This window comes from Dendroctonus ponderosae, unplaced genomic scaffold, assembly GCF_020466585.1.
Source record: "Dendroctonus ponderosae isolate FM_Combo_2020 unplaced genomic scaffold, Dpon_F_20191213v2 Dpon_F_20191213_6, whole genome shotgun sequence".
NCBI lineage: Eukaryota > Metazoa > Arthropoda > Insecta > Coleoptera > Curculionidae > Dendroctonus > Dendroctonus ponderosae.
Genome location: NW_026018814.1, coordinates 7,730,929 through 7,743,205, shown reverse-complemented (window position 1 = coordinate 7,743,205; position 12,277 = coordinate 7,730,929). Strand labels below are relative to the sequence as shown.

At 35.7% G+C, this 12,277-nt stretch overlaps 1 protein-coding gene across 4 annotated transcripts in view; it reads left to right on the top strand.

Moving 5' to 3' along the window:
- LOC109540469 overlaps positions 1–12,277 on the top strand; it is an 82,657-nt gene that overhangs the window by 18,157 nt on the left and 52,223 nt on the right. For all 4 annotated transcript variants that reach the window (XR_007281719.1, XM_048667353.1, XM_048667352.1 and 1 more), the window contains exons 5-12: positions 1,997–2,210; positions 2,792–2,883; positions 5,574–5,786; positions 5,837–6,046; positions 8,229–8,399; positions 8,458–8,610; positions 8,667–8,900; positions 11,296–11,535. Coding sequence is in view for 3 of the 4 variants with exons in the window: in XM_048667353.1 (XP_048523310.1) it covers positions 1,997–2,210; positions 2,792–2,883; positions 5,574–5,786; positions 5,837–6,046; positions 8,229–8,399; positions 8,458–8,610; positions 8,667–8,900; positions 11,296–11,535 (1,527 nt within the window). In the remaining variant the exon portion in view is untranslated. The remainder of the gene's footprint in view (positions 1–1,996; positions 2,211–2,791; positions 2,884–5,573; positions 5,787–5,836; positions 6,047–8,228; positions 8,400–8,457; positions 8,611–8,666; positions 8,901–11,295; positions 11,536–12,277) is intronic.

Below are 12,277 nucleotides of genomic sequence, written 5' to 3'. Positions count from 1 at the left end.
CCAATAAAACGATGCAAAAATGGGTAAAGTTTCACATGCCTCTCAGTTGGGAGAAGATAGACATTGAATCATTAAAAAATTACAAGTTCAGCTTGCAACTTTTTGAGACTTGCGATATAGTTTTCTACTTATCTGAGTTACATTCTGCAAACGCTTAGCTACTAAGACTCCAGTAGTGAAAGAACTAAAAAATAAAACGATTTCCTAATACATCTGCTAGGGCTTCCATAAAAACGACCAATTTTGCCCACCCTTCATTTTCAAAATAGTAGCGTGACCACTTTACTAATCGAAATTATTTAAAATAAACCCTTGAGAAGCGGTTTTGCTGTCGCAATTTGATGCCCAAGAAAAATAAATATTTTAACCGTTTATTCAAAGCTACGAATTATTCAATTTCAGTCATACATTTGTACATGGCCGTAGTTTGAATGGCTCTCCCAAAATAAATCATGGATATTAAGTGATTACAACGACTTAAATGTTCGTCGATTATTAAATATTAAAGCTCCAATATTCCCAAAATTGAAATAATGATTAACTGCGAGATAGCACAGGGAATGGAGGTCCTTTGTCAGCTCGAACAAGCTGAAGGATTTATCTTATTACAACATCCACGCTTAATCTCCTCTACGAGACATTGACAATTCCAGATACTTCCCTTCAAATCCGAACTGATTCATTTAGAATCAAATCGACGATTTAGGACCGCTTCCACATCCAGAGCTTTTGGCATCCGAAATCAATGAATCGGTGCGAGCGAAAGCAGTTTATGGACTAAACGAGATTGATTACTGGAACTTAAAACCCATTTGGAAATAGTTCGTTTGCTGTTGACTTTGTTTTGGATACAATTGCAAGTCGAATGGCAATTTCTGCCATTAAAAAGGGTTGAATTTCCATTTGGGAATGAAATGTGACAAGCTTCCGAACGGCTTATTGAATGAATGGAGTTTAGTTAGGGGAGGCGATATTTAAGCTATGGAGAGGCTCTTAGTTCAATATGCTTTGATGTTGGTTGAGAACAAACTCTCTGACACAAGTTTACTCTTGAATCTAAGTTTACAGGATTGTCTTTATACCGCCATTAAAAAAATAATTACAGGATTATTCAGGATTAACCTTGATAACCTTAGGAATCGGTAAATCAAATTAGAATAATGTCTATACAATGTTGGCCTTTTGCGTCGTTTTGGATATAGAGGACATTGAAATAAGAAGACTTCTTCCCCGCAAGTGTCTGATACATTTTTTAACCACCAGAATTTACTCACGTACGTTGTTCTAACGATATGAAAACGAACTCTGTGGCTCAAATGGTTATTCAGCCACACAGAGAGAAATATAAAAAATCCATTAGACTTCAGTTGCTTGTCGGAAAACTAAACTCAGTTCAAGCTACAAGATTTCTACAAGCTGGCTCCCCATCCTCCACAACGAAAATTTGAAAGTAGTGATTTCAAGAATTATTCCGCCACAAGCGCAATTTGTGCCGCGCAGTGAGGCGCGCGATGACTTATAACTCATCAACTCACACAGCGGTATCAATTCAAAAGGGCAAGTCAACACAGTGTTACCTCGGTCTAGTTTGGGTTAGTTTGGGTACAAATCTTTGTAAATTTCCATGGATTCCTGCAAAGCTGAATGAAATTTAAATGAATGATATGCTATATTGTTTCGAATAGATCACATTGAATTACATTTTTGTTGCTGAAGTTTTGAAACAATAGAATAGGGGGTTGACACACTAAATACACTTCGAGGAAACTTGTGTACGTAAAACTTTGGGTGAATATATAATACTTTAAAAGTTGCGAAGGAATAGCGAAACATTTTCGTTTTTTCAAAGGCGTGGAACTCCGAAACTATACGATTTAGGAATTTTTTTATAATAATATGTAGGAAAATTGTTCTCTCCTGTTCTATCGTTTCCTGAAGTGATGAAGATTAAACGTCAATCAGCTAAGTAAACCGTTAATTTTAATATAATTTTTAGCCCATCTCGGATATTGTCGACGTGGTCAGAAACCCTCTGCCCATCGGCAAAATTCCGATTCCCAAGATTTGCCCGCCACCGCCGCCCTTTTCGCCGCCATCGCTCATGAATGTTAAAAATGCAGATTTGCCTGAAACCGAAATTTATGCCATCGAACTGAGAAAAAACGACTTGGGATTGGGTATAACTATCGCTGGCTATGTGTGCGAAAAAGGTAAAATAGTTTAAAGCCATTTGTTTTTCAAACATTATTCAACTTCAATTAATTATTAAACTAAACAAACTGGAAATTTTCCCATCACAGCTCGTTGCCCGATATATGCTATTTTTTCAATATCCCTACCTCATTATTTACCAGCTTTATAAATCATTATCTATTTAATATGATATTCGCTACTTCATTTGCAGACTATTTAAATAGCGCATTATTATTTTTAGGCGCAATTTCATGGCTGGCCTGCCAATTCTCCTAATTGCATTGAACGAGTTCGAATGTGTTTAAATGGCATTTAGACGCCATAAATATTTACTATTCTATCACTAACCTGAGTGGGTGTAGGCTTATAATTAATTAAAATGGGTCTTTGCCAAAACACTCTACAAGCTTTTCCAGCCAAAGTGTTTAACTTTAATTTTTTAAACGTAGGTAATTTATTACTATTTCAAGTTCAACGACCATTTGAGAAGAATGAAAGAACTTCTTTCCTTAAAGTTTACCTTCTTATCTTAAACATACTTTTATCATTATCAGCTTGTATCGATGAATATCGCTTAGAGTTATTTTAATGTTTTTAGAGGAAATTTCTGGGATTTTCGTAAAGAGCATTAGCAAAGGCAGCGCCGCAGATTCAACCAAAATCATCAAAGTGAACGATCGAATAATCGAGGTAAGTTCTCATTAACTCTAATCACATGATAATTTATGTATATTTAGATATATTATATAATTAGTTTTTTCGAATATTTTTGCAATTGTGATAAGGCAGAACAATAAAAGTCTGTCCAGAAACCAGAAAAAGACAAACGCAGGTAAGAGGGCGTTGAGCCGCCCATCTTTAGGCCACGCCTCTGGTTGCCTTATCTGTTGTGTGTTCTCTTTCTAGCCTTAGCGTTTATAGTTCTGCTTTATTCAATACGTGTACATTCTATAATATTTACCAGCCATGTTTAACCTACAGGGTGAAAAAAGTTTGTTTTTGCAAAATTTTTAGAGATCAGTGTTCTGAAGAATCTTTATTAACTTTTCCAGTAATATTGGTTGAGCGTGCCGCACGCACTGCTACGTAAATTATTTTTCCAATTTCGTTTGCTCACTTTAAGAGAAAACAATTTATTCTACACTTATTTTTCCTCCAAATCCAAATGAAACACTTGAAACCTGCTAAGTACTCAATGTTAGATTGTTGTTTTAGATTTTAGGTTGATTTAGAATTGTACTAGAAATCGCTGCAAGCAAAACGCAAATAAAGTGGAAACCACTGTATTTTTTTCCAATGTAACCCTGTATATTAATTCATGTTATGGACGTCCACTAAATTTCCTATGAAATTATATATCATGTTCCAATGGAAATGTTTCAACAAATTATTATTCAATTTTTTTCATAAATTTCGTAAAAGGTTTTCCAGAACGTTAAATAATATACATGTTGTTTCATTAAGGAAAGTGCAATTGACGTGTCGGAGTTCACTCACAAGACTCAAGACATTGCTTTATGTGAGGCTTAAACACAAAAATTTCTGACCTCAAACCGAAAATTTCAAATTTTTATGTATTGAAGTCGCGTTGCATTACAAGATATCTTGGAGCAATGTTATGAAAAATTATGTTATATATTTAATAATCCGAAAATCGCATGAAAAAGTTAAAGAAAAATGATTAAATCTATGCAGCTTATCGAAAAGTGCAGTCATCAACACGGTTTCTCATTTAAAATATCGAAGTTGTAGTTTTTTTACTTTTCGATATAAGCGTCAACGTCGCATCGCATTAGTGAACCACCTCGTATAATTTCTCAAATTTTTATGAAAATCTACAGTAGTTGTTCTTACTCACGAATGGAATCAGGCGATAGAACGATGATTGCCTGTGCTAGAAAAAGATAAAAGTCTGTAAAGGGGCGTTCACCGCCCTATCCTTAGGCCTCTGGTGCGTTTGATCTCTTTCTAGTACAAGCGTTTTTGGTTTTACTTTATTCTACTCGTGCAGATCCACTCACTAGGCCTGTCCAAACAAGTGGAGGTTTACGAAAACTATCCTCATATTTAGAAAAATAAAGTTGGATTTGTGCAAATTTTTGTTTTCAAAAATCTATATTAGCTTTTCTTCTTATATTTAACATAAATTCCTTTTTTAAATCGAAATTGTTTTGCTCATTATTCGAGACAGCAACTTGCAATACAAATTCACTTGCATTGGTTGGAATGGAAGCAAAACGCAAATAACCATAACAATAAAACAGTTAGAAAAAGACAGTAGCCCAAAAAAATATTCAGAAAAACCATTTCAACACAATTTCTCCGAGTACGTTCGACAATTTTTGTATATAAAACGTGCGCTTAAATTATCATATTTAGCTTTCGCGACCTCCTGTAAAAGTAAGCAATTTTCCTTTAGTGTACTGAAGTCATTAGCTTATATCGTGATGAAGAAAGCTAAAAATAAACGAGGCAACTAAATATTAATGACTTCAGTTCATGTTGCAGCCATTAATTGCCTGAGGGAAATTTTTGTTGGCAATAAAAATAATTACTACCAACAAATTAGCTGCAAAGTTTGCCCATCTTCAGTATCACACACGGAAACTAAACTGGTTTCCTGGTTTTCGTCTTCCGCACATTTTGTTAAACCTTCCTAGAGTCTTTTTCGCAATTTTTAGATCCCGAGAAAAATAGAACGCAAACTTTCCAAGTGTGGTTGGAAAATGCAGACGACGCGATAATGGAAACTACTACAAACTGGAACTTTTCAGTAAAAGGAAGCAATTCCGTATGGTGCGACTGGAAGTTTGCAAAGCCAGATTCCAGTTTCAAGTTGTTTACGTATCTTGAATGTTTCGACTTTCCCGATCAGAATATTTATTTAACTATCTAGATGCGATCAGATGTTTTCGGAAAGTTGGAAAATTGAAAAAGTGTCATCAAATATTCATTTGTCTGGGTTAGGGAGTGAACTTTCACTGCAATCGGCAAGTTTTCATAATTTAATAAAATATGACGCCCATATTGCTAGTTGATATGATAATATCAAAAGTCTTTGGCAACCCCACGTCGTGGTTTCATAAATCAGTCAAGAGAATGGAATTGAAAAAGATATTGTACAGATCAGTCGTTCTTTATCTCCAAAAACACGCCTGGCGGGATGCCAAAAAACACTTAGAGCGATCGTTCCTCTTCCTTAGCAGCCACTATGCGTGATCGTAGATTTCGGATGTGCCTTCCGATTTCTTTTTCCGGTAATTCTCGTTGATCAGAATCACGATTTACGCAAACAATTCATTTCAATCTACCGAATTACTGTGGTTTTTGACTGATCAATTCCAATTCCTTCTTAGTTTGGGGGTGATTTAATGTTGCAGGTGAATGGAACTTCTGTGATAGGCTTTACAAACCACCAAGCTGTAGAAGTTCTAAAAAACACCGGATCTTTAGTCAATATTAAATTCGAGCGGTACCTTCGAGGCCCCAAATATGAACAATTGCAACAAGCGATCAAGGCAAATGAAATGCGCCCTCCATCTCCGCCATCCCCGACGATTTCTTCCCTCCCCAAAGTCCCATTTAGTTTAGTGGTGAGCAAAAAAGACCAATTTAATATTTGCACTAAATTGCCATTTTCTAGCACATGAGCCATTTGGGTATTGAACCTGAAGGCGAATCGCACACTAGTATCGATTTCGATTCGGCGGTTCTTTTCGAATCCATCAGTCCAGTGGATGAGGAGAAGGAGATTGTGATCGATGGTGGCAAGTCGCTGCAGTTTAGTATTAAGAGTCAAGAGGCGATTTTTGAAAAATGGAAAGATTTGATCGATAAAAGTGCACAAATTGTGGTAAGTAGCGCTTTTACTTTATCGTTTGTCAAAAAAATGTAATTTATTTGTTCAACTTCACAGTCACAAACCTGAATAAAGTAAAAGCAATTCAAGTTAACATTAGGTTTTTTATTCAGACGCAATACTGTTCCAGATAATAGCGGTTTTAACTTTAAATTTATTCCAGATGAATATTGATGCAGATTTCGTTCATCCTCATATTCGCATATTGATTATTGAAAGTTTTTTATTCGTTTTCCTTCCGACGGACGGCTTGATAGAAACAAGGCTCGGGAAACAGTCAGACTGGTTTTAGTTTTTGCAAAACAAAAATCGATTAATTTGTCTCTGTTTTTCTCTAAGATATTAGCGTTTTGCGCAATCAACTGAAATTACTTGAAACATTTTTTCACCACTTAACTGCTAAAAATTCGGTAGTTAAATACTTCTAATATAAATTACGGGCCCTTTTTGAAGTCAAGGTCAACTGGAATCAAAAAGGGTGAAGATAACTAATAATGCTAAGCCTTTTAGAAAGTTTAAAAAAAAATCGTGCTATTTTACAACGAAAGTGGAGAGAAATTAGTCCGAAAGCTGATCAAACTTTGCGGATGGTCTCAGACGCACCGAAATAAATCTAAAATGAGCGGTTATTCATTTAGTCACAGTAGCTAAAGTCGAATTAGAAATCAAATAGACTACATTTTAACAAAATATTATGTAACAAAATGCATATAAATAAAATAGGATAAAGGAACCAGATAAAGTCAGTTAAAGCGTTCCCGGACTGGAATGCTAAAATAAACTCGGATAAACAATTTAGAATCCAAGTTATACGGAATGAACTACAAATAAAAATAAACAGGAATTTAAAAACATGTGACAGCAAAGAGCATCTAAACTGCAGAACTATAAACGAAAAGTGGTATAACATCAAATCAGTTTTACTCGAACTCACTATAAATATTGACAGGAAAAACAAAATTACGAGAAAGAACTAATGAAGGACCAAAGAAATTCTTAACCATATGGATAAAGGACGAAAACTGAAAGGAAAAAATTATCAAAAATACAACTAAACATCCCGAGTAAAAGACGGCAACACTAACATTCTTGAAAAAGTTATTCAGTTTTCTATGATTTTTGCAGCAAAAAATTCTAAATGTTCTTAATCGATTTTTCTATTCTGATCATTTAGGTTTCTGCTTATGATGAAATGCTCTTAAAAATATGATCCTTACGGTCATTAGCAAGGGGAGTGAGTAATTAAAATTATTGGTATGAAAAGACATAGGAATGTTGACCGAATTCAACATATTTCTTCTGCTTATATTTAGATTTAAATTTTCATTTTTTAAATTTAGATTTTTTGAAATGTCCATTTGCGTAAAATGTTTTACTAGAAGCTAACGAAAAATCGGTCCAGGTTTTAAGTCCGAAGGTTATAGCGTTAAAAGCGATTTTTTAAACTGATTTTATTCACGATCGGTTAAATTTGTTTTTTGCATCCGTTAACTGCAATCGCGAGAAATTCATAAAAGCGGCGACAACTTGGACGAAAACATGTTAAACGATAAAAGATTATCGATTGAAAACAGTTTTAGAAGTAAGTTGACCCAAAATATGTGACACATTATAACAATGTTATAGACACAAATTCAGTTTCATGCGTATCTTTTGAACTGAAATTCAAATCCTCGCAAAAACCACAAATTTGGTTTTTCGCAACAAAGTGATCTCGAAATAATTCCTCATCTTTTTCTGGATATTAGAAATGATTGATTAATATTAGCGGAAATTTACCAAAATTTCAACGAATTGATCTCCCTCAAAATAAATTGTTCAACTTGCATGAAATTGCCCAATTTCGCACATAATACGTTCGAAATCGAAAATCGATCAAAATTTCACCCTCTACGAATATATAAAATCTCGGGATTAATAGCTTATCATTTTAATGAGCTGATTCGGCAAACCAGCCACGTTTTTGGAACGGATCCAAAAGCCGCCAGCGATTTTCCAAACTTGCTTAATTAAAATGTGACAGAGGCGAATTGAGACAAATCACTTTGGATTGTCCAGCTACTTAGGGAGATCGCTGATTATGGGCAGCTGGACAATGTGTGCCCATTTAAGTTTCACTTCTACCCTTTGGTGGTAAACAATTATACGGTCCCGGTTAAGCCTATTAATTTTCCAGATAGCGGAAATGAACAAAACAGAACAAAGCGGACTAGGGATTAGTTTGGAGGGCACGGTGGATGTGGAGGATGGGAAGGAGGTCAGACCGCATCATTACATCAGGAATATTCTTCCAGATGGGCCGGTTGGCCTCAACGGTGTTTTGCAATCTGGCGATGAATTATTGGAGGTGATTTTTCAAGTGATTATTATTTAAATATTTTTTACTTGGAAGTTGTTCTTTTGAGGTGAATGGAATTCAGCTACTCGGACTCAATCACCTTGAAGTAGTTTCAATTTTAAGGCAACTTCCTACTTTCGTCAATCTAGTTTGTGCTCGGTACCCTGTTCCTATTAGAATAATTGATACATCGCAGCATCCCGAAGCGTTCCAAGCCAGAGTAAGCGATTTCACCATTGTCCATTGATTAGTATCATAAGTTTTGGTTTTCGGCAGAAAATCCTGGCCGGCAGTCTACAGACTCTTATTCCAACTGCGGACGCTTCGCGTCTTGTCAAAGCCAAGTCCGAATCGTCAATCGCTTCCAGTTTGGGCAGCGAAGCAGTGAGCACAAGCAAATCCAGATCTCTGGAACTGATCGCCGGACTGCCCATGTGGTGCGAAGAAGCCACCATTGTAGAATTAAGTAAAGGGGACCATGGCCTGGGATTTTCCATTTTAGATTATCAGGTAAATGCGTGCATTCTAATTAAATTTGTGTACTCTGACTGCATAAAAATATACAGTGTTTCTAAGGAGTATACTGATCAATAAAGAAATTGGGTTTTACTGCTTTGTCAAAACTTATTTAACTAATTTAACACAAGTACCAAAACAACGGCAAATGTCTTAACAAATTATCTGCCTCTTTTCATATTGAGACAATAAAACACCAAAGGTAACTTTACAGACAGAGACAATGGACTTATAAATAACAACAGGACGAATAGCTGAATGCACAATGAAAAATACAGTAGAACTGGCAAAATATCAAAAAACCATCGCGGTACAAGCAAGTTGGCATTATTGAGAAGAACGAAATAGAATATCGCATCGACAAAGACAAAGCTGACGCTTTCGCTGGACACTCAAAAAGCCTTCAGTACCACAAAAACCCCAAAATTCTACTACGACAACTGGAACACAGTAAACAGATGGTACGACACTTACTTTAATAATCACACATGAAAAATACAGCATCAGGAAACGACATGGAAAAACCACAATTATATCCATAACAAAGAATGCAATCAATAATACACAATCATAAAACAACAGACGGATTAACTGCCGGGACTGAGTAAACTCAGAAACGAAAAATACTATACAGCTCAAAGTTGTGCGATGTGAATGCCGTCAAAAATTCGAATTTTACTCATCATTAAGAAAATTTTCGCAGGCTTTCAAATAACTATTACGGGACACATTTCGAATTGAGTTTTTCAAAAACAAATTTCTCAGAAACGAAAAACACTCATTCAGAGTTGTGCGTGCAGTAAAGAAGAGTGCGGTCTAAATGTTGTCAAACTTTCTTCAAAAATACATTCAAATCACATGAAATCCTGAATTTTGCACACTTCGTAAATGTTGATTTGAAAATAAACGCTTTTACGCAACTACATACTCTTAAATAAAATAAATAAAAAATTCCAACTTACAAAGTAAAGCCAGTAGAAACTTGAAGATTCACATTCTGTAGAAAATGTTTTTAATGAAATTTTGGCGTAAACAGGTGCAAGTTTACGCCAAAATGTCTGATATTCAAATTTAGTTTGTCGTCTATAAAAAGATTTATAGATTAGATATAATTGTTACCAGTTTTCTACAAGCTGGCGCCCTATCCTCCATTTTCATTTCCCCCTTATATATAAGAATGCGGTTCACACGACACCGCTTTCGTCTATTGTCTGTAGTAAACTGAATATTCATACACGTTTTCGAATAAAAAACACATTGAAGTACAGAATAAACATGATTATTTAATCCTTTTCGATGATGAAAGTGCCTGTTCGCATTGCAATTTTTCTAAAGGCAAATTTAACGTTCTAACTTAACGAAAGTCAACAACAACTTGACGAAAAACGCTCCAGCGCCGATCTATCACTAATTTAGAGCCATTTATTTTTGTCTAAATTTCACTCTACTGCAGTGATTAATGCACAACGATGATACCAAAATTAATAGCCGAATTAGGTTTGTCTTTCTAAAAATATTGTCTAAACAAAAAAATTGCAAATAAGTCACTTAAAACATAAATTGTTGCTCAATTTCCGAGCGATGATAGAAACCAACCAAATGGCAAGTGCGACGCAGTGAGGCGCGATTAATTATAACTCACCAACTCACAAAGCGGAATCAACTCAAAGGCGCAACTCAACATAGTGTTAACCAGGCTTACAAAAAACTAATACACATTGTCAGAGACCTCCAGGGCTACATTAAACTGGAAATTCGCATTGACAATCCACGTTTCTGCGAAACAAGGACTGCTTTCACTGTTTTCACTATTTTCATCCAACGTATGCTGCCATGGCTTAGATGACATCTTACAAGACAAAAACTCGTAGGCAAATTGAAGATAATACTAGAATACGCAGACAACACTGCACTGATCGTATAGAAAGGGTCGGAGGCAAACTCCAATTTCTACTTACGTACTCCAACTAATTACAATACGAACACACGAACATGACAAATACATCAGAAAGCCTGATCCAGTTAGAGGAAAAATGGAAAAAGAATCCCCACAACTGGACGATTACTGAAATTTTAGTCTTACAAGACATAACAGACAAATCTTGGAGTTTAGTGGCTAGAAATTTCATTATTTCATTAAACGTATTTAATGAAATATTGTTCTTCATAAAGGCCACAACTAAGTTCATATTTTGAACCGTTGCTGAGATATAGGTTCTATACGCTTCTCTGAAAATGTGATTTTCAAAAGGTCTATTTTCTGTTATTGATATTTTATGAAGCCTAGCTGTTTATCTTCAACAACCCATTTTTCCTCAAAAATATTGCTGAATGATTCAACAATTTCAGAAATTTTTCAAAATATCACCACATTACTTTTTCCTTCCAGGACCCGTTAAGTCCTCAAGAAACTGTGATAGTCATCCGTTCTCTAGTGCCGGGTGGTGTAGCGCAAGCCGATGGCAGATTGATTCCAGGAGATCGATTATTGGCAGTCGATAATATTGATGTTAGTCGTGCGCCTCTAGATACTGCCGTCCAGGTGCTCAAAGGCCTACCAAAGGGTTCGGTAAAAATTGCCGTTGCCAAGCCTTTAAATGGAGGCGATGCAGTTTCCCGCACCAGCCAGGTAGGTGCTTTAGAATAACCTTTTCCTTGATCTAATTGTTTAGTTTGTTGGAACCACTAAAAATATAGTCGGACTTCTTTCGGAGACAGTGGCCAGACATCGTCCGGATGATTACTTAGCGTTTGTTGCATTTAAGCCCTTCTTGAACTTGGGTCATGCAGTATTTGTCGTTGTTAGTGATTCGCGTTTGGTTTAAGTTTGTGTTCAGTGCCAGTTAAGGCAGACCTTTGACGGAAACTTATTTTTTTAGTTTGTGCGGAAAATCTTGCGACAGTGGTCCGCCGAAATTGGAAATATTTGTCTGGTAAGTTCAATGTTTTATGTGCATGTTTAGACATAGTTTTTAAATAATTAGAATTACATGTTTTATTTACTCCTATTAAAACCGTTGCAGAATCCATGATCTACGAAATGCCGCTTTGACTTGACCAAGGCGCGGATGTTGGAGATTAGTCGAAATATTCCATAGCTTAGTAGCAGGTAAGTTGGATAATGGATTTACTCTGGAAGTTGCTTCTTTTCGATTAGAACATTTACGCAATGTTGCGAAGACCTACTTGCTTCCTCGAAACCTTCTGTAAGTACTTTCTGTTTGGTTATAAATTTACTCAAAATTATAATGGTTTTTATTTTTAGGTACAAGGAAATCTACAGGGTGAATTAGATATAAATGTTAACGTTAGCACGCTTTTCAGTATTGATGCACGTGGTATATTCCTAGAGCAGTCCAGCTCTTAGAAAT